General features: G+C 43.6%; 1 protein-coding gene across 2 annotated transcripts; it reads left to right on the top strand.

The window, feature by feature from the left end:
- On the top strand, window positions 1-27,460 carry rorb (RAR-related orphan receptor B). Of its 2 annotated transcripts, none has more exons than XM_065026541.1 (10): window positions 1-325; window positions 19,141-19,226; window positions 19,363-19,504; window positions 20,017-20,445; window positions 21,134-21,255; window positions 22,147-22,279; window positions 22,447-22,554; window positions 22,685-22,795; window positions 23,145-23,257; window positions 25,628-27,460. In XM_065026541.1, the coding sequence occupies exons 1-10, from the start codon at window positions 319-321 to the stop codon at window positions 25,790-25,792; spliced, it is 1,416 nt and encodes a 471-aa protein (XP_064882613.1). In that variant the 5' UTR covers window positions 1-318; the 3' UTR covers window positions 25,793-27,460. The 2 variants fall into 2 exon arrangements, with proteins under 2 accessions (XP_064882613.1, XP_029533459.1); XM_029677599.2 differs by lacking the exon at window positions 1-325 and adding an exon at window positions 15,947-16,035.

Here is a 27,460-nt window from a genome sequence, read left to right as displayed (position 1 = left end):
ACCTCCCGTAGATGTTCAGGCGCAGATGTCATGTGAAAAGCCGCATGCTCGCTGAGCGGACGACACTCAAAACCGTCTGACCACCTCTCCACACTCCACCGCCGGTCTCTCTGCTCCGCTCTGCCCAGCGCGTCAACAAGCACGAGCCTGTTCTGGTCTGGAATGCTTTTGCGCAGAAACAACACTCCCCGAATGAACGTGGACGACGGCAAACATTAACGTTGTTTTGTTTTTGCCCGGGGATTTAGCTTTATAAAAGTATTTATGTTTGTTTCTTCATGACTGCTGCATTCGGAAGAGAGTCGCACAAACACCACCATGCGAGGTAAGGATCCGACTGATTTTGACAGCTCATTTAAATAGCAGGCGCATCTACCCACTCACATCACTGGTATTCCCCACATTCATTCTGTACTATAGTTCTGTTGTATGTGCGCTGTGTGAACTTTACTAGGGAAGTTTTTTTTATCCCAACTTGCTCATGCCTCAGTCACTATTAGCCCCAGCTTGACAATACAATTGCCATTTAGTCTCACTATTCAGTAACCTATTCGGATCTTTATACTGTGTGTGTGCGTGTGCGTGTGGTTCTCCATGAGACGTCCATGTATGGCCCTTTAAACACCTTGTATAAGTCCCAGTGTTGGAGTTAACTCTTGAGTTAACGCAACACTATTTAGTTTGGAGGAGCGTCAAGACTTCAGATGCTCTGGCTGAATGGAGTGCCTGAATAGAGATCATCTTCACGAAGAACATAATTTGCTATTGCCGTAAACTATTTCCGTAAACTATTGCCACTGACGATTTAAAGCGGCAATTCGCAGTTGAAACAATAACAAAGCCTTTCCCACCCCTGTTTCGGCAAAAAGCTGAGGGATGGGACTGGATAAATGTAAATGGTTTAGTAGAGCACATGACACGTTGGAACACAGAACCTGCAAGCTTGGCCCTATAGCACCATGGGCTGCAGGACACACAGTCTTATACATGTTTGCTCTCTGGACAAAAAAAAATGCAAATACATTTTGTTTCTTTAAAGGGCAATCTGCAGTTGCAGCATCCATTTTTGGACTTAGAAATTATATGTACCCATTAATTCTTGAGGAATACAAGTTAGACATGCCTCATGAGCTTCGTTCAACTCTCGTACCCCATCAGAACCCCAAATATAAGCTTGTTGTCCATGTATAGGCTGTGTCCTACATACCTTCCTGGTGATATAGGGCCAAGCAAGGAGGTTCTGTGTTGGGAGTACGCTCTACTAACCCATATCCATCAGTCAAGCGCTGCACCGCTCCATAAGCATCGAAATGCAACATTAGTGCCCCCCACGTCCACACACACACACACACACACACACACACACAGAGAGAGAGGGTAAGGTCCCCATGTCCTCGAGACGGAAGTTCAACCCACAGCTCTCTCTTTTTCCCTCTTTCTCCCCTTACAATCATGCGCTTTGGATCCAAGGCCTTCAATGCTGAATAGTAGACCTATTTTACCATTTACTCATACAAATGATGTCAGACTAACAAAACATAGTGGCAATGCTGTTCGGTCCAATTATTGAAAATGAACATTTCCGTGATGACCAATTGTTGTCAAATTGCGTAGGTCTAGTGTTATTAATTTGTATGATCACTAGCCTATAGGCTACCTTGTGAATTGTAAAATAACAATCATCACTTAATAGGAAACCCGTGACGAAAATAAGCCTACAAGAACTATTATGATAGTGTAAAAGTATAAATAAAGTAACCAGTTCGTTCAATGAAAGACAGGTGAGGGCCTCACTTAGAGGTAGTCTAGTCTTAGAGGTAGTCTATAGCGTCTGTTGTTCCAGGCTGCATTCTCATTCCTTCGTTGTAGGTGTGTAGACCTATGACAAATGATACAAAAACGCCATTGTGTTGATATGAATAAAGTGTAGTTAAACTAAACTGTACTGAATTATGGGCAATATTAACATTAAACATAGATTATCAATGGCGAGCTTAATTTGAGTTGGTCATCATTAAATATACAACATGCCCAGTACAGAAATTACTCTTAAAATAAACAACATTCAAATAGTAATTATGATTATTCTAAGCCCATTAGACGATATTAATGAATATTTTTTCAAAGTGCAACAATATTCTGTGATGTTAATTAACAGTATTTTCCTATTTTTACATTAATATTATTGTGTCCAATGCTATTACTATTTGGCTTTGAAAATCAAGCAACATTAAAAGGATTCAAATACACCTCTGTTTGCCTCTGCGATTAGCAATTTAGCAGGCCTTCTCTTATAACCCTGGGGGAAAAAGAGGACGAGAACTTTGGGGAGGACATCTATCTCGCTCTCGCTCTCTCTCGCGCGCGCAAATGACTTAACTCGTCTCTCCCCGCCCGCCTTGCAATAACTGTAGCCTACACTCACACTTTATTGGGCCTTGCGACCACTAGTGCATGGGCTTCTTGGGGGGATGCCGAAATATCCGGCTTCATAGCTGTGGTGGGTAGAAGAGGGCCCGAAGCGTCTCTCTCTGTCCTCCTGTCTTTCTCTCTCCGTCTATCCTGCTGAACGCCCCAAAGGGTTTGTCAGATAGAATTAAATCAGTGCGCCACGCGGCCCCTCTCCCAACCTTCGCAGCCTGTGGAGTCTGCACTGCTCACAGAGAAATGCAATCACATCCACGAGGTTATGAAAAATAGAGCCCCCCTCATATGCCTTGTTTAATTATCATTTAGCAATTGTCAAACCTCCTGTCCCGGCGGACGATGGTGTAGCCTATACTAGAACGATAACCAAAACCAACCAGGGGAGGGAGAAAATGCTGTGGTGAAAAAGAGAAAAGTTTCTCGTTTTGATACTGTTCAATTTCCGTTATTTAATGACAAGCAGTTATCCAATGACAAGAAGGAAACGTTCTGAAAATAGTTATGACCTGATGCACCCGAAACACATACAAAAAGAATGCGCTCAGGGTCAAATATTTTTTACGTGCTCTTGATTAATTGTTGCTATTTTAATTTGGATTTAATGGTTGGGGTCCAAGCATTTTGTTTCCCAAGTTCAACCTCCCCATACATTTTCATTGCCAATTAAACCATTTAAAGCCATTTTGTTGAGGGCTATAAGCCTATTCTAATCATGAACACCCTACTTTTTATTTCGCAAATTGAATTCCTTTCGAATTGAAGATATTTGCAGATGGGTTCATTTCTTTCTGTTTGATTATGTTTGGCCCAGGGGGCTTCTGGAACCAGGTGTACCTTTACACCTACACTTACTGTACACTCTCACCCTCATCCACAGTAACCCACAAAATACACCTTCAGTATAATAGTATGATGCCACCACACATGCGCACATCACATGCAAACACACATGCTCACACACGCATGCTCACAGATATGCATACATGCATAAGCCTAACACAGGTGACCAAACACACAATGTAATAATATGTATATGTATGCATGTGTGTACATGCACAAATGCATTCCAACAGACACACACACAGATACACGATGACACACTACTGCAATGCAATGCCATTTTCACACAGGCGAACCCTCCCATAGACGGTATAGGTCACTGAGTTCAGTCTAGAGCAGGAGGGGGATGGGTCATGGGGTTGGGTGTGGTCTATGTGATCCTCTCTGTGAGTGAAAGGTGTCAATCACAATCTCCAACACTTCCTCTCTATTGGAAAATACAGAATGAGAGAGAGAGAGGGGTGACAAAGGGGGTGTGGTGGGTAGATGTGAGACGGCAACACACTCCATAATCTACAGACAGCACCACAGAAGACCCCACACGCCATCGTCTCTCTCTCTCTCTCTCTACATCTTCCTCTTCTCTCTTTCTCTCTCTCTCTCTCTTTCTCTCTCTCTCTCTCTCTCTCTCTCTCTCTCTCTCTCTCTCTCTCTCTCTCTCTCTCTCTCTCTCTCTCCTTCTCTTTCGTGAGCACACACACACAAATGCACACAAACACATACACCCACTCTGTTCTCAACTCTGGCCTGTAAAACACAAATAGCCACAATGCCATGCATGAGGTCCCAATGCCAATATAATTTGAGGGCATCTGCATTGATCAGCCAATCCCGGCGTTATCAGGGGATCGATGCTTCCTGAAGGTCTACGGAAGCAATCCACAGCATAATCTATACTGTGGTGCACAGTTTAATTTACATAATCTACTCCAAATCATTTATCACATTACACGATCTATCTCATCTCCTCATCAACATTACCCACAGCTTGAACAGCATTCTCTATATTGTCATAATTAGGAACATAAAACTTGATTTCACTGGGTAGCATTCATTGTGGGGAAGGAGCAGGCAACACCTTAGTTGGTGTGAGGAAACAGTATAGAGGAAAATATACTCATCGTTTGTATGTGCACAGTATGTATGTGTATGTATATATGTGTGTGTGTGCGTGTTACTGACTAATGGCCCAGTGTTATGTAACTAGGGGAAAGATTACTCAAAGCCTGGGTCGGGAGAGCTAATCCTCCACACTGAGGTGTTGCACCATTACTCACACACACATACACACACAACCACACACACACGCACTGCACCCAATTCATCCACGTATGACTACAGTATGTATAGCCTATCTCTCTGTAACTGTGTTCCTGTCTTCCTCGATCCCCTCTGTCTCTTGGTCAGTGGTGGAAAAGTATTCAACTGTCATACTTGAGTAAAAGTAAAGAAAATATACCTTAATAGAAAATGACTCAAGTAAAAGTGAAAGTAACCCAGTAAAATACTACTTGAGTAAAGTTCTAGAAGTCTCTGGTTTTAAATATACCAAAGTACAGTGGTGGAAAAGTACTCAACCGTCATACTTGAGTAAAATTCCAAAGTAACAGTAAAAGCTTCATAAAATTCCTGCTATTAAGCAAAGCAGACGGACCGATTTATTTAAAAAAAAATTATGGACAGTCAGGCACACTCCAACACTGACATATTTTACAAACACAGTATTTGTGTTTAGTGTGTCTGCCAGATCAGAGGCAGTAAGGGATGACAACTTGTTATATTGATGGTGCGTGAATTGGACCATTTTGCTGTCCTGTCTGAGCAATCAAAATGTAACAAGTGCTTTTGGGTGTCAGTGAAAATGTATGGGAGTAAAAAGTACATCTTTTCTTTTGGAATGTAGTGGCGCAAAAGCTGTCAAAAAATAGTAAAATATAGATAGTCCAAAAGATCACTTAAGTAGTACTTCAAAGACATTCTACTTAGTTACTTTACACCACTGCGCTTGCTCTAACCCTGTGTCCCTGTCTCTCCTCACTCGACCGGTCTGCTTTTCCATCACTTGTGCTCTCAACTCAAATTAAGGGAGCTTGTGTGTGTGTGTGCCTGCTGTTGCATGTTTGACTTATCAGTGTGTTTGAGATAATGTTGTTAACAGCAGCCTGTAGACCGTGCTTCTCTATCAGTGTGTGGTCCCAGTGGTTCTGAGCGTGAGGGTGGCATCCAAGCGCGCTTACTTAGCGACTGCTCCGTGTTCATTTTATTCCTCAGTGTCTGAGGGATTGTATGTGATACCCCGCTGAGAGGGATGGTGTGTGTGTGTGTGTGTGTGTGTGTGTGTGTGTGTGTGTGTGTGTGTGTGTGTGTGACACACACTAGCAGTACATTGCATCTAGTTTATATTGGCTGTGAGGGATCTCTTGCAATCGCCCCAGTGCTGCCTGACCCTGAGTTAAAGAAGCAGCCTTTCTCTCTTTAGTATGTCCTTGTTAAACACACTGGAAGTTTCTCTCAGTTATGCAGTGTATCCATACACTGGCTGGTGGTGGAAGCAGAGGCACCCTGCTAGTCTGGTGGAGTGTGATGTGGTGCACTATGGGATTGAACTTTGATCTCATCAGCTCACTTTTGTTCAGTAGTAACTAGACGTGTCTATTGTGGGTGGTAGTCATCATGACGTGAGTCACGTGGATACAAGAACGGGCAAGGAAGAAAGAGAGATGGGAGAGGGAAAGAGAGATGGGAGAGAGAGAGGGGAGGGAAAGGGAGAAGGAGGGAGAAAGGAAAAGATAAAGATAAAGACAGTCAGATCATGTGAGCGGTTAATTCAGCTTTCTGGATGTGTGCAATTCACCATCTGTGTGTGTGTGTAATTCACCATCTGTGTGTGTGTGTGCGTCTATCCGGTGTCTTACTTAACAATTCAACAAGGACAGCTAATAAACAGCTAATACAGTTAATACAATTTCTTGGACACAGTGTGAAGTCAGGCAGAACCCTTAGCTGTACTTTCTAGAGGCATTACAGTAGCCTCCACCATTCTCACATTTTTAAAAATGATTATTAATGGAAAATAAAACACGAATATATCTTGATTAGATAAGTATTCAACCCCCTGAGTCAATACATGTTTGAATCACCTTTGTCAGTTATTACAGCTGTGATTATTTCTGGGTAAGTCTCTAAGAGCTTTGCACACCTGGGTTGTACAGTATTTGCCCATTATTCCTTAGGTCTATCAAGATGGTTGTTGATCATTGCTAGACAGCCATTTTCATGTCTTGCCATAGATTCTCAAGACGATTTAAGTCAAAACTGTAACTAGGCCACTCAGTAACATTCAATGTCATCTTGGTAAGCAACCAGTGTATAATTGGCCTGGTGTTTTAGGTTATTGTCCTGCTGAAAGGTGAATTTGTCTCCCAGTGTCTGTTGGAAAGCAGACTGAACAAGGTTTTTCTCTAGGATTTTGCCTGTGCTTAGCTCTATTACATTTCCTTTTATCCTAAAAAACTCCCTAGTCATTGCCGATGACAAGCATACCCATAACATGTTGCTGCCACCACCATGCTTGAAAATGAGTGGTACTCAGTGATGTGTTTGCCCCAAACATAAGACTTTCTATTCAGCATTTTACAGATAATTGTATTTGTGGGGTACAGAGACGTAGTAGTCATTTAAAAATCATGTTAAACACTATTATTGCACACATTTTTACTCCTGAACTTATTCAGGCTTGACATAACAACAGGGTTGAATACTTATTGACTCAATACATTCCAACTTTCTATTTGTAAGTCATTTGTAAACATTTATAAAAACATGATTCCAATTTGACATTATAGTGTATTGTGACACAAAATTGCAATTTAATCCATTTTAAATTCAGACTGTAACCCAACAAAATGTGGAAAAAGTCAAGGGATGTGAATACTTTCTGAACACGCCGTAGTGTTGCTATATGTCCCTGTTACATTCCAGTCTTTACTATGTTCTGGGAGGAAACTAGGTGAAATTTCTGTGCACTTAATATAGCGTCCTATAGAAGGTGACCATGGCTACCATGGGATGCAACTCATTTTTAGTTACCTAAAGGTCTTTTCTGAAGACTATTTTATATTATGCATTTAGCATGTATTCTACAACTCAATTAGATGCTGTAAAAAGGTATTGCCCACCATCGTATTCCATAGAAGAAAGTTTGTGGTAGCATACCTATAGCACTTACTGTGTCAACTATACGGGTGAGCTTCTAATAGGGGTTAGTGTTTTGTGAGTGGCAAAGATTAGCCTGTGTTAGCGTCAGTAGCTAATCTCATTGAGGAGATTCTCCAGGGCATCATCGGTTCTATTTCTCTCTTGTGAGCTGCGCTTCATCTTGAACCTCAGTACCAGATCTGCTGGTACTGACCTGCTGGTAGCTCCCACAATTATAAACCCTGCCCATCTGGTACTCCAGACAGGCTAAAGCAAACGCTCAACGTATTTGAAAGATTTCAAATAGTATTTTAACCCAGGTCTTCTCTAACCTCAGTGCTCAGAATAGTGTCCTTTATTAAAAAAAAGTCATTTCATTATAGCCTCTTTGTTTTAAGCAGTGCCTTCATATTAATTTTCATAAAATACTGATATTGTGTGTCTGTGAGAGAGAGGGAAAGAGAGAGTGCAGGTGAAGCGAACACTTTGATTGTCTTTGTGATCAATTTGGCTCTTTGCTAAAGATGCCCCTGGGGCCACTTTGGGGAAAACCTTGTTAGACTGAGTTAAATTGTGGCCTGAGGCGAGCTATTAGCGTCCATCCCTGAGAGAGAGAGACACACACACACACACACACACACACACACATTCTCTCTCTCACACACTCTCTCCCTCTCTCTCTGTGTCACACACACACAAGGCAAGTGGCAAGTGTTGTAGTTTGGTCCAAATATTTGTGCATGCCCACTAATTTGTCTGTGGATTATGGTAACACTTATTTTAGTATAATTGATATGTTTAGCCTCCATTCCTTTGGGTCCATGTGATTCGCTAGTGTCCTCCAGCCAAGATGTGGTAGAATCTGCAGGTTTTTAACGCTATAGCTCTCTTGTTTTCGCTCTCTTTCTCCCTATTAGTCCTACCCTCCCCCTCTCTCACACACAAACACACAACACACACACACACAATGTCATCTACAATTAGGATTAAGACCATAGGAAGAACAGTGTGAGGTTAAGGGAGGGTTAAGGAGCAGGCAGTGACGACAAAATCATTTTTTTCTCAAACCAGAATAGGTGGGATGCTACGATGACAGTATGTGTGTCCATGCCTCCATGTGGTTGTTGCTCATTGCTAGACAGCCATTTTCATGTTTACTTATTTTTGTACACTCCAGCAAATACATGATTTGGATCATTCTTATCATTATCTCTGCACACAGTGTGTAGGCTACCCCTGCTCTCAGAGCAGAGGGGGAGAGACCAGGTGCTGTGGTCACACACATCATCCTTGGACTTGTTCCTTCCAGTCCGATGCCCCCCCCCCCTCTCTCTCTCAGGCCTGAAAGAGAGGTCAGAGGTCAATCCCGGAGAGGCCTTACAAGTCACAGAGGATGGTGCTGGGAAGGAGACGGCACAGTGTACTTGAGAGGTAGACCTGAGGGGGCAGGGGGTGGGAGGGACAGGTTTGGGGCGATGGGATTGGGTCCACCCTGTGGAGTATTTCCCACGCCTCCTTTGCATGCCTCCCCATCTCAGGGCCACTCACTAGGAACCCCACAATGTGTTGTGTGGGCTTCACTTCTAGTGCGCAGGGGGGTGGAGGCATGCAAGGGAGACGTGGGAAATACTCCACAGGGTGGAGAAAAATACTGTATACTCATGCACACAGTTGTAGTTAAAACATGGGATGTATCAACGCTACATAAACACTATAGAAACACTGTCGTGTGCGAACGTATGAGTGCATTTGTACGTGTGTATACATATGTACACTTTTGTGCGCGTGCATGTGTGTCTGTGTGTGTGAATCGATGCGTTGAATGTCAGCCAGTGGCCCCCTTCTGTTCCCTCTCTGGGGTGTACAATCGGAGCACAGAGCTGGATTCCATGAGCCCAGCGCAGCTGATCCCAGACCTGCCCCATGAGCAATTACCCACAGAGCATTGCGGCAAACTGGACGAGCCTGTGCCCTCTTACACATGGGAGGGGAGGAGGGCAAGGGGGGGAGTAACTAACATCCTTGATGCGTCATGGCTACTGTCAACTGGACAAAGACATGTTTGCCCCCACAACACAGGGCAGGCATCAGGGGAGGGAAGAGGGATGGGGGATAGTTCCCTACTTGCCTGCCCTGTGTTACTCTTCACTTCAGCAGACTGTACGGAGCCCATGGAGACAGTGCCAACCTTACAGACAGGCCTGAGTAATTACCTACAATACCCAGCTGCTGCCATGATGCCAGAGCTGTCCAAGTGGGTCAATGTAGCCGTTGCTGACCCTAGTGAAAACACAGGTGTGTGGGGGGGGAGGGGAGGGGGGGGGGGGGTTTATGTGTGAGCAGCAATACAAGTAGCTACATAACCCCTATTGTTGCTACTCCACGCTCCCATCCCATGTAACAGCATGCTGAACATAGTACAGCCCCGGGTGTGTGTTTTTTTTGTAGCTAGTCCCCTCTAGTTAATAGATGAAACATGCATGTCCAATCTGCCCCTCCTGTTCACCCTTACACAAATAGCCCCTACGGCTGTTGAAATACAGCAACACCTAGTGGTAGAAAGATCACCCCACAGTTTATTGCTGTTCTAAGAAGGTAGGGGGGTTGGATCAGCTATGAAATTAGCAGATAGAATTGGACTCTATCAAATACCATTACTGCAAAACATTACAATTCAATATATAATGTTTATTTCCTAATCATACTGGATTCCAAGTTTATCAGCCAATCAACCAATCACTCTAATCTTAATTCCATCACTCAGATTTCCACAGACTAACCCATCTTTGCCATCTTGCCTACCTGACTAACCCATCTTGCCTACCTGACTAACCCATCTTGCCCACCTGACTAACCCATCTTGCCCACCTGACTAACCCATCTTGCCCAGGTAGGTGAAGGACCTCACATCCTCCAGTGGTTCTTTGAGGATGCTTTGGATTGGTTGTTTTATTGAACCTTTATTTAACTAGACAGGTCAGTTAAGAACAAATTCTCATTTACAACGAAGACCTACCAAAAGGCCTCTCCTGCAGGGACGGGGGGCCTGGGATTCAAATAAATAAATACAATATACATATAGGACGAAACACACATCACAACAAGAGCGACAACACAACACTACATAAAGAGACCTAAAACAACAATATAGCAAGGCAGCAACACATGACAACACAGCATGGTAGCAACACAACACGACAACAACATCGTAGCAACACAACATGGTAGTGGCACAAAACATGGTACAAACGTTATTGGGCACAGACAACAGCACAAAGGGCAAGAAGGTAGAGACACCAATACATCACACAGAGCAGCCACAACTGGCAGTAAGATTGTCCATGATTGAGTCTGAATGAAGAGCTTGAGATAAAACTGTCCAGTTTGAGTGTTTGTTGCAGCTCGTTCCAGTCGCTAGCTGCAGCGAACTGAAAAGAGGAGCGACTGAGGGATGTATGCTTTGGGGACCTTTAACAGAATGTGACTGGCGGAACGGGTGTTGTATGTGGAGGATGAGGGCTGCAGTAGATATCTCAGATAGGGGGGAGTGAGGCCTAAGAGGGTTTTATAAATACGTATCAACCAGTGGGTCTTGTGACAGATATACAGAGAGGACCAGTTTACAGAGGAGTAAAGAATGCAGTTATGCGTCCTATAAGGAGCGTTGGCGGCAAATCTGATGGCCAAATGGTAAAGCACATCTAGCCGCTCGAGAGCACCCTTACCTGCTGATCTATGAATTGTGTTTCCCTTGGTGACAGGCAGTGGCTGAGACAGCAGATTTTCGGACTTTATAAACTGCACTCTTTGAGAGAGGTAGTTAGCAAACGAGGCCAAAGACCCCTCAGACACCAATACTCCTTAGCCGGCCCAGAAGAATGGAATGGTCTACCGTATCAAAAGCTTTGGCCAAGTCAATAAAAATAGCAGCACAATATTGCTTAGAATCAAGGGCAATGGTGACATTATTGAGGACCGTTAAGGTTGCAGTAACACATCCATAACCTGAGCGGAAACCAGATTGCATACCAGAGAGAATACTATAGACATCAAGAAAGCCAGTCAGTTGATTATTGACAAGTTTTTCCAACACTATTGATAAACAGGGCAAAGGAAGATAGGCCTATTTCTATCACAGTTAGGATCAGCTTGATCTCCCCCTTTAAATAAAGGACGAACCGTGGCTGCCTTCCAAGCAATGGGAACCTCCCCAAAAAGGAGAGACAGGCTTGGTGATGATAGGGGCAACAACCTTAAAGAAGAAAGGGGTCTGACCCAGATGGATTTAAGGAGATCCTTTAGCACCTCGGACTCAGTGACTGCCTGCAGCGAGAAACTTTGTAGCGGGGCAGGGGGAAAAGAGAGAAGCATCGGGGATAGTCGCATTAGAAGGGGTGTGTCATGTGTCAGTGTGCAGCGGTGAGGACGGAGTCAGGCGCAGGACACATAACTGAGTAAAATAACGTACTTTACTCGAAAAGAAACAACCATAAAATTCCACGCAGGGAAAACACACCATAACACAGAAGTCTACTAACACTCAACAAGGAACAATCACGCACAAAACATATTGGGAACCAGAGGGTTAAATAGGGAAAATAATTATAATGTAATGGGAACCAGGTGTGTACAATCAAGACAAAACAAATAGAAAAAGAAATGTAGATCGGTGGCAGCTAGAAAGCCGGTGACAACGACCGCCGAACGAACAAGGAGAGGCAACAACTTTGGCGGACGTCGTGACAGTGTGGGAGATGAGGAAATGTTGGATGGGCAAGGAGGCAAATCGGAATCCTGACTTAATCAAGTGGTGATTAAAGAGCTCAGCCATGTGCTTCTTGTCAGTAACAACCACATCATCAACATTAAGAAGCATGGCAGCTGTGAGGAGGAGGGTTTATTCTCCAGGTCTTTAACCGTTTCCCAGAACGTCTTGGGGTTGGACCCATAGAGAGAACTGCTCCTTAAAGTAACCAACTTTGGCCTTCCGAATAGCCTGAATGCACTTTTTTCTCATTTGCCTGAACGAGAGCCAGTCAGCCTGAGTATGCTGGTGCCAAACCTTTCACCAAATGCAATTCTTGGAGGTGGAGTAACTCTGCAAGATCACAGTCCAACCAGGGGCTGAACAGTTGTTGAGCCTTATTATCTTGGTTTTGTTTCTGTGGATATGGAGTCCTAGTTGGGATGATGTGGTGTCCAGGTCTGGTATTGTATCTTGTATTTGCTCTTGACTGTGTGACAGGAGTGCTAGATGGTCTGCAAAGTTGAGGTCGTCAAACTTTGTCCATAGAAACCACCGTATGCCATTTCGCCTGTTATCTGTTGTCTTCCTCATGATCCAGTCGATGGCTACCGGGAAAAGGAATGGTGACCGGAGACATCCCTCTGCTTGTTGTGCCATCATAAGTGGTGCAGATTTATATAATAGTTTAAATTGAAAAGAACAGATTGACACTTCAGTTGTTGTTTTGTACATCAGTTCATAAACCCCGATGCCATGATTTTGGCACATACAAAACCTGTTCCCAACAATCTTGAATTTGAAGCGGCATAGTTATCAAACCTCTCGACTTTAAGTGAAACTGATACATTTTAGGTCTTGCTTTGTTTTTCATTGGAGGCAGACAAATCATTTAATTCCTTTCTCTTTTGAGTAATTGCCTCTTCCATTTTTATGGCAGAGCTTCAATGAGTTGGCTATAATTTGGGATGGAATATACATCTCCATACACCTTTGTTAATAGCTTGTGTGACAATTTTACCTTCCAATGTCATTCAGAAACATATTTTATGCATTTCTCCCAAGAAAATGTCCTGTATTAGTACATTGGAGTTTTAACCACATTATTTGCTGTAATACTTGTTCTGCCTCATCTGGAGGATAAAATTGGAATTGTAACCAACTCTGTATTGCTTCATTTAAAAAGGATCAAACTTTAAGCAGGGATCCATTATCAATCCACCAGAAATGGTTGGTTTTAAATCTGTATAACGGCAAAAAGACCACTTTGAACCTTGGATGTGCCTCGCTTAATAGTCTGCTGAAAAACCAGTTTGGATTTAAATATCATTTTGAGAGAGGTTTAATGCCTTAATATGTCCTAATTTTAATCCTCCTAACTCATGTTCATAATACAAAGGTGGCCGTTTAATGGTTTGTCATTCCAAATAAAAATAAATGGCTTGAAATGACTCCTGGAGTCAGCAGAGCCATGAATAAATATGGAGCCTGCAGTATCAATAGGACATTAATCTGGGTCATTTTCCCGTAGATGGACAGGTATTTCCCTTTCCACAGTTTCAACATCCTATCTATTTTTAAGTTTTCTGGGATATGTACATCAAGCACATCAACTTCCGCCCATTTAATCAGGAGACCACATGGCAATTTCAAGTTTTGATGTTGTCTTGCTTTGTGTGTGTGTGTGTGTGTGTGTGTGTGTTCTTTATAAATTGAGTTATGGTAAGCCAGTGCTCATGTACGGATGCTCCCATCTCCTCTAATGAAGCTAATTAAGGCTCTATTTAGAGAGTTGGGAACCCAGGAGACTGAGTGGAGTTCCTCACTTCATTAAAAATCAATTAACACACTCCACGTGCCAGTTCACTACACATCACTCACTGCACCAACCAGACTACCCTACAAAACTGTCTCCCTTACTTTTGTGTAACCCACCTGTCTGTCTGTCTCTCTGTTTGTTGGTGTCTGTGTCTCTCTTGCTCTCTCTCTCTCTTTGAGGAGATTGTAGGGCTGAGCTCCTCTTAGCCATGGAATCGCCAGCACTGCACTCTTACATAACCTTTGGATAACAAACAGCCAGCCAGTCAGAGGGTCAGAGGGCAGCCACGCCCACACAGCCAGCCAGTCAGAGGGCCTAGGAATCATTCATGCAGCTATTTATCTGCTATCTATCTGTTCTAAACTCATGTAGAATACGATCCTGAAGCACGTGTTCCATATATACAGTAGTAACTGCACTCAATGTACCTGTCTGCAGTACTACTATGTAAATACACCGTTTTAGAACTACTTGATTTGACTTGGTGAAAAATGCAACCATAGTGTTGGCACACCAAGTGAGAGGAGGCAGTAAGAAGGGTAGGATGGTGATGGTAAGCAAGAAATACTCCATAGTTTGGTGACATCACTTCCTGTAGGCGTGTGTGTGACCGCTCAGCAAATCATTGCTCTGGCAGGCAGACGACAGAAGCGAGTGGGTGGTCGTCTTAGCAACAGCCAAGCTGTCACGACTGGCTCCTTATTCCACCTGACAGGCCCGGTGGCTATGCACACACACTCTCTAACACACACACACACACACACAATCTCTAACACACAGAGACATACACACACACACACAGACACTCTCAAACACACACATAAGAATACAGACGCCTACACACAAATTCACATACACAAAATCATCCAAAAGCTTACACACTCATACACACTCACCCACATGAACACAGCTGGATTATAATCTTTGTCGGTTCACACACCCCTCAAAACGTTATTATAAACTGTAGACTGGTCAGTTGATAAATGCGTTTTTAAGATGTCCTTCCTTGAAGTTCAATTAGGAGTTGTTCCTAGAGGAGCTACAAAGAGACATTCTGGGGAATATAGCAGAACGTGGTTGTAAATGAGAGCGGCTGAACACACACACAAACACAGTGTTGTTCTCTCTTTACTGCCATTTCCTGAGGCACAACTGACCTGTTTTTCACACTATAAATAGACATCTTCACTGCATCACACTGTGTGTGTGTTCTTTCCCAGTCCGGCCCAGTTCGGCCCAGTCCAGCCCGCTGCGCTGACCCAGTTTGGCACTGGCCAGGAACTGGTGGAAGTGGGTCACCTCTAGAACAAACCCAGAGAGTCCTTCCTTCATAACACTCACAGTCCCAGTCCACACACACACCCACACACACACATGCCCCCCCCCCCCCCCGGACACACAGTTAATGACTCACATTCACAATGGGTATGTAGGGCTTGTAGATCGATAAGGGAAAGGAATAGGTGGAAGATGATATAAATGGGGGTAAATACAAACTGTCCTGTCTGCTGAGGGTTTTCAGCTCTCAAGAGGGTCTTGTCTTACCCCTCATCAGTTTTAACCCCTACTGACTCTGTCTGTCTGACTGTCTGTCTCATAAGTGTCCTGGGTCGTGTGGGGTCAGGATCCAAATAACCTTGTGTCACCACATGGTCTTAGACTCCGGGGTCACAGAGGTCAGGGTCATTAAACCCGCAGTCAGACCCTCTCTTACTCATGCTTTGTGGGGGGAGTGGGACATCCCTCCCTGGGTACAGAGGTACAAGACAGCTCCAGCTTAGGCAGCAGACAACTCTGGGTAGTCATTATCTCCCTGAGCTAATCCCATTATGACACTATACACACACAGATGAGATACAAACCACATACACACACTCCATAAACACTTCTGATGCACACACACATTAAAACACCTGTTATCCTGTTGTAGCTGCAACACAGAGCGGTGTGTGTCGGCTGCATGTGTTTATGCATGTGTCTCCGCGGAAAATGAAAATGGATGCCATAGGTAGGACATACTTTTGGACATTGCCTTTGACCACAAATTACTACATTCATAGGCTAAAACGTTAGATGTAATTTCTCTGTGTACTTTGTATAGTGTACAGTTTTTCTGTTGTTGCTCTACCACAGATTGTAATGAATCATTGGTTGTGTTCAAGAGGGCACACATAAAAAATAATGTTTGCAACGTAAAAGGGAAACTAGTGTTTCTTATTGGACAAATCCAGGTAATCCCTTCCTGTTTCTGTCCATTTTTCTTCCGTTTGGTTCCAAATGAACACAACCCAGTTGGGGTCCCTTGTCGAAGGTTCAGGAATGGCTGAAGGACTGCAACATTTACCTGGAGCTAACTCTGCAAATAGCACTGCTGGGTGATTTGAAAAATCTAAGTCAATTGATCAATAATATAATAATACTTTTGGCAAAAATGTTTCTTTCATTTACAATCTGTCAAATTGATGAGAATAGAAAGGTTCAGAACTTTTGTGAAACATCACAGCACAGTTTAAAAATATATGGCAAATAGAAATCAAAACTGGTTGGTCTTGAGAGATAGATGGGAGGGGTTGAGGGAAGCTCAAGGATTGGATTAAAAACAAAAGATAACTACTGTAAAATGCATTGTGTCCGTAAAATGTATATAGTATGTATAAGCTGGAAGTAGAAGCCTAGGTGTTGTTGTCCATTAGTTTACTCCAATTAGGGGAGGGGTAGTAGGGTTAGGGGAAAATAGTAATACAAATAATAATAATAATTTAAAAAATATATATATATATACATATATATAAATGTGTACAGTACCATTCAAGTTGGGAAACACCTACTCATTCAAGGGTTTTTATTTATTTGACTAATTTCTATATTGTAGAATAACAGTGAAGATATCAAAACTATGAAATTACACATATGGAATCATATAGTAACCAAAAAAGTGTTAAACAAATCAAAATATATTTGAGATTCTTCAAATAGCCACCCTTTGCCTTGACAGCTTTGCACACTCTTGGCATTCTCTCAACCAGCATAGATATGCCAATAGTGGACAACCTTGTTTTACTCCTCTTGAGAGTTTAAAAGTTATTTACTACTTTACAACTAGGGATACTATACATGACTAACCCATTTTATAAGAGACTCAATTTTATAAGAGACTACAAATGTTCTATATTGACTGAACTTCATGCCTAAAAGTAATGATGGACTGTCATTTATCTTTGCTTATTTGAGCTGTTCTTGCCATAATATGGACTTGGTATTTCACCAAATAGGCATATCTTCTGTGTACCACCCCTACCTTGTCACAACACAAATGATTGGCTCAAACACATTAAAAAGGAAATAAATTCCACCAATTAACTTTTAACAAGGCACACCTGTTAATTGAAATGCATTCCAGGTGATTACCTCATGAAACTAGTTAAGAGGGTGTGCAAAGCTGTCATCAAGGCAAAGGGTGGCTACTTTGAAGAATCTGAAATATAAAATATATTTTGATTTGTTGAACACTTTTTTGGTTACTACATGATTCCATTTGTGTTATTTCAACGTTTTATTGTCTTCACTATTATTCTACAATGTAGAAAATAGTACAAATTAAGAAAAACCCTGTAATGAGTAGGTGTGTCCAAGCTTTTGACTGGTGCATACAGTGCATTCGGACAGTATTCAGAAACCTAGACTTTTTCCACATTTTGTTACGTTACAGCCTTATTCTAAAGTGGATTAAATAAAAAATATACACACAATAAGCCATAATGACATTAAAAAACAGAAGCCATTAAAAAACAGAAATATCACAAGTTCTTACATAAGTATTCAGACACTTTACTCAGTAATTTGTTGAAGAACCTTTGGCAGTGATTACAGCCTCGAGTCTTCTTGAGAATGACACAAGTTTGGTACACCTGTATTTGGGGAGTTTCTCCCATTCTTCTCTGCAGATCCTCTCAATCTCGTGTCAGGTTGGATGGGGGAGCGTTACTGTGCTGCTATTTTAAGGTCTCTGCATTGATGTTCGGATCGGGTTCAAGTCCGGGCTCTGACTGGGCCACTCAATTTTGACACATTTTTTTGCTTTTCTTTCAAAAACAAGGACATTTCTAAGTGACCCCTAACTTTTGAATGGTCGTGTGTATATATATATCTATATGACTGTTGCCTCCCATTTAAGTGTATTGTGATGGTAATCGTTAGGTTGAGGTTGCTAGCCACAATTTTATATTCAACCTAGCCTGTCTTTTAACTAGCTAACGTTTGCTAGCTAGCTTCACTTGCAGTAAAGTTAGAGAAACATTTCAAGAAAAAAGTAACTAAACAAAACATGCTTTATTATCACCTGAAATGTCTGTTAATAACCATCTTACCGGATTCTACCAGGTTCAGGTACAGAAAGAATATTAGGGAATTGGTGCTTTGGATAAGCCAGTGTGCATCGCAAGGAAACATCTTGGGAGGAAGGAAGTCATTTAGGATTAGATTGAGTGTCTAATCTCTTTATAGTGAGTGTGCAGTCTCAGCAGATATGTGCCACCTATCGCTCGATCTATCTGTCACTCTCCTTCTCTGTCTTGAACTACGTGGCTACACTGGTTACTGTGGTCACTGGACACTCCTAATGGTTTCTGTGTGTGGCGATTTCAGACCTATAGTACACAGTTCAGTCCTACAGTACACTACGTTTACAATGCGAGTGAGTGAATAAAGGAAGATACTTTGGTGATGTAACCCCACTACAATCCTGGGAGCACATCTAAGGACCCCTGCTCATCGTCCTGACATAAAGTCTGTCACTAGTGTTCCTGTCATTACCACTACAAAAAAAACACTGCTAAAATTAACAGGATGTCCCAATGTCACAGTGACCTGCTGACTGGAGAGGTTCCTTCTGATTGGGAGTGCTGTGCTCCCTCACTGGGTCATATGTGACAGAAACACACACAAACACACACACACACACACGAACACACACACACTAATGAGCCCCCCGACAGTGGGGGAAAAGTTGAGCGGCCATTAACACTGGTACAGTACAGGCAAGTGTGTGTGATCCAATAAAACGGTTATGTAACTCAGGTATGTGTGTTTTTCCCTACCCTCTCTCTGTTCACAGCCCAAATCGAAGTTATACCATGCAAAATTTGTGGAGACAAGTCATCAGGAATCCACTATGGAGTCATCACATGTGAGGGCTGCAAAGTGAGTTGTCAACACTGCTCTGTTGTTCCCTCTGTCCATCCTTCTCCTCTGTCATTGTGTTTTATATCTTCTTTCCTATATTTCCCTTTATTTACAAAACATTGACTGACCGCTCGTGTTTGTGATTGTCCTGTAGGGGTTCTTCAGACGTAGTCAGCAGAACAACGCCGCATACTCCTGCCCTCGCCAGAGGAACTGTCTGATCGACAGGACCAACCGAAACCGCTGCCAACACTGCCGCTTACAGAAGTGTCTCGCACTCGGAATGTCCAGAGATGGTGAGACCCCTTCGACACACACATGAACGTACACACAAATACATACACAAACACAAGTGTAGACACTTGCTTACGTAAAGGAATAGCTTGCGATTTTGACAATGAAGCCCTTCATCTATTTCCCTAGAGTCAGATGAACTCATGGATATCATTTTTGTCTCTGCGTCCAGTATGAAGGAAGTTCGAGGTAGTTTCGCGAGCCAATGCTAACTAGCTTAGCGCAAAAACTGAAATGCTTCGGTTACAGCTAGCATGCTAGCGCTAACGCTAGTTCCCATTGGCTTGCGAAACTACCTCAAACTTCCTTCATACTGGGCGCAGAAACAAAAATGGTATCCACAAGTTTATCTGACTCTAGGGAAATAGATGAAGGGCTTCATTGTCAAAATCACAAACTATCCCTTTAAGATCGTCAAATACTATTGTAATCTCTGGAATGTAAAAGCACAGGTGAAGCTGAGAGAGAAACCAAACACAATGTGACTAATAAAGAACCCTCCCTCTGTGCGTAGCGGTGAAGTTTGGCCGCATGTCAAAGAAGCAGCGAGACAGCCTGTACGCCGAGGTGCAGAAGCACCAGCAGCGGATCCTGAATGAGCGGCAGCAGCAGACTGGAGAGGCCGAGGCCCTGGCGCGCGTCTACTCCTCCAGCCTGACCAACGGCCTTAACACCCTCAACCACGAGATCGGAGGCACCTACGCCAATGGCCACGTTATCGAGCTTCCCAAGGGCCAGGTGAACGGTGGTGCCCCCGGCGGCTACTACCACGGTATGGACTCCACCCAGCCCTCCCCGGATCAGTCAGGCCTGGACATGGCGGGCATGAAGCACATAAAACAGGAGCCTGTCTACGACCTGACCCCTGTGACCAACCTGTACAACTACAGCTCCTACCAGGACAGTCAGCTGGCGCCAAGCAATGTCAGCATGGGAGAGCTAGGTAACTAAGGGTTAGGGTTAAGTTTATTCATAGATGTTCAATTGGACCATCAGTGCCGCCTTCAAAAATATTAGGTGCATGACATAATGAGGCCCGAGTGTTGTAGGGGGCAGGAAGACACCAGGCCTTAGTTGATGATTTGAACAGGAAGGTGTCATGGAGAGGCTAAGTGTGATAAGCTGTCATTGTGATAAGCAGTGTGAGCAACCTGAGATCAGACTTTCCTAGGGGGGAGGCATCATATTGAAGCTCAGCCCATTAATGCAAGAAACACCCTGTCAGATTGCAGAGTGAAGCTTGAGTGTTGCCTGCCTTACTAAGGTTGCAATGTCAAGTCAGCTGAACACAGTTTTACTAGTGCACTCTCTATTGGAGTTGTCACATACTTGGATGGGGGTACACAATACATGAGCTGATTCTTTTAAAGATCAGTACTGCTGTTTTCTACACCCCGTTTCAATTAGCCCAACAATTATTTTCTACAATTCAGATTCAGTGGACGAGACTACATAGAAAGTTGCATGAGGACTGAAACCTTCGGAAGTTGAATAAAGTTAGTTTTCATTAAGCTTGTGTACGGTTCATTGGTTTCATGCTCCATAGACAATGAATGGTAAGCTACCGTTTTTGCTCGAATTGTGATCAAAGTGTGTCTGACTCTGTATCTTCACCCCCTCTCCCTCCATAGATCGTATCGCCCAGAACATTATAAAGTCTCACCTGGAGACCTGTCAATACACAGCAGATGAGCTCCAGCAGCTGGCCTGGCAAACACACTCCTATGATGACATCAAGATGTACCAGAGCAAAGTGAGTGTGACGAGTGTGTGTACCTCACAGGAGGTTGGTGGCACCTTAATTGGGGAGGATGGGCTTGTGGCAATTACTAGAGCAGAATCAGGAGAATGGTATCAAATACATGAAACACATGGTTTCCAGGTGTTTGTTGCCATTCCATTTGCACCGTTCCCGGCCATTATTATGAGCCGTCCTCCTATCAGCAGCCTCCTGTGGTGTGTGTGTATTCCTTGTGACCAGCCGAGTTTACACTGCTCACTAACCTACAGTACAACCTCTGAGCACCTCCCAACTCTATTGTCATCCAATGTCTCTTTTGTTCCCTATACCAACTGCCCTCATTCTCTTCCAAACTCTGGTTGTCTAGAGAATCTCACCCCCCCTCTCTTTCTGTCTCTTTTTTTTCTTTCTCAAGTTCTCTCTTTCTCTGCTCGTTTCTCCTTCTTCTGTTTCTATCTCTCTCGCTCCTTTTCTCCGCCTGCCTGTGCGTGTGTGTGAAACAGCACTAGTTCTTTTATATCACCGTGACTTCTCTCATTCCTCTGTGTCTAATGGATTATGGGTCATTACAGAAGAACCCTTTGAAATATTCTCCATAGAGATTCATCTTACAGACAGACACTATAGAACACACAAAAGCAATTTGCTGATATTGTACTTTGCATATTCTGAGTAGCGAGGGAGCTGACAATTTTCTAAGTATGCATTTTCCCTATTCCTGTATGGTACTTCATTGAACTGTAAAAAGGGAAGTACAACTCTGCGCGTCTTGTTGTGGGCATAGTCCTGTGGCATAAACGTGTGTTAAATACGGTTTGTATTTGTTTGCACTTGCGGAAGTGCTATAGCAGTGTGCATACGAGCTGAAGTTCTGAACTTGCCGACGTGTGTATTTCTCTGCAGACGCGAGACATGCTGTGGCAGCAGTGTGCCATCCAGATCACACATGCCATCCAGTATGTGGTGGAGTTTGCCAAGCGCATTTCCGGCTTCATGGAGCTGTGCCAGAATGACCAGATCCTTCTGCTCAAGTCAGGTGAGCTGACACTGCTGACCTACTGGAAACAAGCTGCTTGAAACAACCACGTTTCCACATCCTTTAAAACATTTTTGATTTTTAAATGTATCAACGATGTAGCACCAACATGAAAAACATATTGGATTTACAAAAAGTCATCAACGTGTCTCTCTCTCTCTATCTAGGTTGTCTGGAGGTGGTCCTGGTTAGAATGTGTCGGGCGTTTAACCCACTCAACAACACAGTGCTGTTTGAGGGAAAGTACGGGGGCATGCAGATGTTCAAAGCTCTAGGTAAGGCACTGCTGCTAGCGCTACTGTACCACCTCATCGACTGTCATCGAAGTAGCATGATGTACTACAGTACCCATAATGCTCTGGACAACGTATAACTATAACTATGACAATGAATTGTCTCTCTCAGGCTGTGACGATCTGGTCAGCGCGGTGTTTGACTTTGCCAAGAGTCTGTGCTCTCTGCAGCTCACTGAGGAGGAAATCGCTCTGTTCTCCGCAGCAGTGCTCATCTCCACAGGTCAGTACTGACGACACACAGCCACAGTTCCCTTCTGCTGCCACCTACAGGCAGACCTTACTGAGGCACTGCCTGGCTGGAGAATGCTGCGGTCACAGTGACTGACATTACTGAGGCTGTCTTTATTAGTAGTAAGACAGACACAATTTATTCCTAGGTTCCTGCCTTTACAGGGAGTTTTACGTTGCCGCCGTGCTTCTACATCTGCATTGCTTCCTCTTTGGGGTTTTAGGCTGGGTTTCTGTATAAGCACTTTGTGCCATCTGCTGATGGAAAAAAAGGGCTTTATAAATACATTTGATTGATTGATTGATTGGCATGTTGATGTGGTTGTGTGTTCCTTTGTCAGACCGGCCGTGGCTGATGGAGCCCAGGAAGGTGCAGAAGCTCCAGGAGAAGATCTACTTTGCGCTGCAGCACATCATGCAGAAGAACCACATGGATGAGGACACGCTGGCTAAGGTAGGGCGCATCACCACATTACATTACATTTAAGTCATTTAGCAGACGCTCTTATCCAGAGCGACTTACAAATTGGTGCATTCACCTTATGACCTCCAGTGGAACAGTAGTGCATCTAAATCTTTTCAGGGGGAGGGGGGGGTGAGAGGGATTACTTTATCCTATCCTAGGTATTCCTTAAAGAGGTGGGGTTTCAGGTGTCTCCGGAAGGTGGTGATTGACTCCGCTGTCCTGGCGTCGTGAGGGAGTTTGTTCCACCATTGGGGGGCCAGAGCAGCGAACAGTTTTGACTGGGCTGAGCGGGAACTGTACTTCCTCAGTGGTAGGGAGGCGAGCAGGCCAGAGGTGGATGAACTCACCACTCAGATCACTGAGCCTCATAGAGTACATCTGTTGTGAGGCGTCACATCGAAGAGTGTCACACCCAGGCACTGTTAGATGGCAGCATTGGTGCAACTTTGGTTTTAAAAGTGGGGGGACAATTATATATACAGTGGGGAGAACAAGTATTTGATACACTGCTGATTTTGCAGGTTTTCCTACTTACAAAGTATGTAGAGGTCTGTAATTTTATCATAGGTACACTTCAACTGTGAGAGACTGATTCTAAAACAAAAATCCAGAAAATCACATTGTTTGATTTTTAAGTAATTCATTTGCATTTTATTGCATGACATAAGTATTTGATCACCTACCAACCAGTGAGAATTCCGGCTCTCACAGACCTGTTAGTGTTTCTTTAAGAAGCCCTCCTGTTCTCCACTCATTACCTGTATTAACTGCACCTGTTTGAACTCGTTACCTGTATAAAAGACACCTGTCCACACACTCAATCAAACAGACTCCAACCTCTCCACAATGGCCAAGACCAGAGAGCTGTGTAAGGACATCAGGGTTAAAATTGTAGACCTGCACAAGGCTTGGATGGGCTACAGGACAATAGGCAAGCAGCTTGGTGAGAAGGCAACAACTGTTGGCGCAATTATTAGAAAATGGAAGAAGTTCAAGATGACAGTCAATCGCCCTCGGTCTGGGGCTCCATGCAAGATCTCACCTCGTGGGGCATCAATGATCATGAGGAAGGTGAGGGATCAGCCCAGAACTACACGGCAGGACCTGGTCAATGACCTGAAGAGAGCTGGGACCACAGTCTCAAAGAAGACCATTAGTAACACACTACGCCGTCATGGATTAAAATCCTGCAGCGCACGCAAGGTCCCCCTGCTCAAACCAGCGCATGTCCAGGCCCATCTGAAGTTTGCCAATGACCAGCTGGATGATCCAGAGGAGGAATGGGAGAAGGTCATGTGGTCTGATAAGACAAAAATAGAGCTTTTTGGTCTAAACTCCACTCGCTGTGTTTGGAGGAAGAAGGATGAGTACAACCCCAAGAACACCATCCCAACCGTGAAGCATGGAGGTGGAAACATCATTCTTTGGGGATGCTTTTCTGCAAAGGGGACAGGACGACTGCACCGTATTGAGGGGAGGATGGATGGGGCCATGTATTGCGAGATCTTGGCCAACAACCTCCTTCCCTCAGTAAAAGCATTGAAGATGGGTCGTGGCTTGGTCTTCCAGCATGACAACGACCCGAAACACACAGCCAGGGCACCTAAGGAGTGGCTCCGTAAGAAGCATCTCAAGGTCCTGGAGTGGCCTAGCCAGTCTCCAGACCTGAACCCAATAGAAAATCTTTGGAGGGAGCTGAAATTCCATATTGCCAGCCCTGAAACCTGAAGGATCTGGAGAAGGTCTGTATGGAGGAGTGGGCCAAAATCCCTGCTACAGTGTGTGCAAACCTGGTCAAGAACTACAGGAAACTTATGATCTCTGTAATTGCAAATAAAGGTTTCTGTACCAAATATTAAGTTCTGCTTTTCTGATGTATCAAATACTTATGTCATGCAATAAAATGCAAATGAATTACTTAAAAATCATACAATGTGATTTTCTGGATTTTTGTTTTACATTCCGTCTCACAGTTGAAGTGTACCTATGATAAAAATTAGACCTCTACATGCTTTGTAAGTAGTAAAACCTGCAGTGTATCAAATACTTGTTCTCCCCACTGTATATATATAGATTTATCCAATCGGATAAACACTCCAAACAGCTTACCTGACCGCTCTGAGGCGTCCGCGTGGTCCTAAAGCACACCATTGCCTAGTTTTGTATCACATTCCAATGATAAAACTGGGGGACAAAAATGCAATTTCAGAATGTGTGTGGGGGGGGCGGCATTTCCCCAGTGAAAATTGCATCCCTGGATGGCAGTGTATTTTAGACAGCCTTTTTTGCTTAAGCTGCGGTTTGTACAGCCTGAGACTTCTTGACCCATCACCCCTGACTCCTCTCTGTCCTCTGTAGCTGATTGGTCGGATCCCCACGCTGTCGGCCCTGTGTACTCTCCATACCGAGGAGCTACAGGCCTTCCAGCAGCTTCATCCCGAGACGGTCAATGTGCTCTTCCCCCCACTCTACAAGGAGCTCTTCAATCCCGACCCCAATGCAGCCATCACCATACCCAAGTGACTGCCTACGGTCCAATCTCAGAGAGTGGACCACAACGTGACCGCGGACGCATCATTACCGCAACCGCAAAGCCCGGACCCCAGGCCCGGACCCTCCAGACACTTACAGCCGCAAACACTAGGAATGTCCAGCACTTATCCAACCCTATTCACCGATACAGTCTAAAGAATGTATATAATGCACCCATGACCAAGGGGCTCTTCAGAACTGATCAGAAATGTACAGACTTTAACTAGCACATTTAAGCTGTCTTTTAACTGGGTAAGTCAATTTGTTTATCTTTGATACATTATTTTTTTTTTTTTACATGATATTGTGATATTGAAGATGTGGGGGGGGGAATTCGTGTGGATTCAGAAAAACTATTGTAGATATTCTTTAGTACAGAGCGGATTCCAGTATTACTTATTTTTCTGTTAATATTTTAGTCCTAATTTTAAAACTGCAGCTGCCCTATGTGGCTGATAACCTGTCTGTGTTTTTTTATTTGATAGATTCATGTGTACAGAATTTGTCAAGATTTAAATGAGACTTGTTAAAGAATATTGGGTTAAACCTGGGGGGGGTGCTCTCGGTACGTCGAGAAATCTTGTCTGGGCTCTGTTGATATGTGAAGAGGGTATTGCATCTTTCAGTTGAGAACTATTCAACTGTAAAAGAAGGAGTAAAACAATTATGGCTACTCTTCAAGGTGAAGATATGTATATAAATATTCTATTTTGTGTGAGAAAAAAAAGTTTCTGGCAGATTGCCATCCTGCCAGCCCCCCTAAACCTACCGCCACCTCTCTCCACCCCACCTAGCCAAAACGACTGTGTTGATCTTGGTGTCTTTTCATGATGGCTTAGTTAGTCAGTGAATATAAGAACCCTAGACACTGCATAAACCTCTTCCTCTCTTTACATCCCCCTCATTTTGCACAATCTACGCCCATGCTAATCACTGGGCATCTTAAATGAATACTTTCTCTCGCTCTTTCTCTCCGAGGAGATAGAACTTTCACACTGCTTTATCCTTACCCTTGCATTCCTCTGCTCAGCCTCGTCCTTCTAGAACAGTCAATCACAGGGTAGTCATGATTAGCTGGAGTGGATACACCAGGATGTCCACTGATCATTTCTTTCAATTTGACTGACAATCGGACGTTCAATCTTTCAGATTAAAATGGAAACTTGAAACACATTCCACATTACAGAGAGTGCACTCTGGGACTGTAGATCTTGCACTGCTTATTCTAGGGGTAATAGATATTCTTCACTGAAACGTTTGCCACTTAAAGTTGCAATACATTGTATAATCTTTATAGTAAGCTATGATAGACAATCACTTCCTGTTTTGTTTAATTTATGAACAGTTTAGAATGTTTTTCAAATGCTTTTTAAATGTTAATGTTGAAGATCTTCGAGGATTTCCTTAATGTTATAATAGACACGTTTACGTGTTTCGCACAGTTGCCAAATCCCTCTGAGCTTTTAGTGGAGAATAGATGCTAGCCAGTGCCAGTGTACAGAACAGTATGACCTGAGACATTTTCCTCCACTTCCCATATCCATTACCCCCCACCTTTTCCCATATGCAGTGACCACTATGTTGTCCTGTCATCCTCTGTATACACAGGATGAGCTTCTAGTCATAGCTCCCCACCCCCAACCCCTCATTCCATACACC

This window comes from Oncorhynchus nerka, linkage group LG13 (genome assembly GCF_034236695.1).
Source record: "Oncorhynchus nerka isolate Pitt River linkage group LG13, Oner_Uvic_2.0, whole genome shotgun sequence".
NCBI lineage: Eukaryota > Metazoa > Chordata > Actinopteri > Salmoniformes > Salmonidae > Oncorhynchus > Oncorhynchus nerka.
This window is presented reverse-complemented; position numbering and strand designations above follow the sequence as displayed.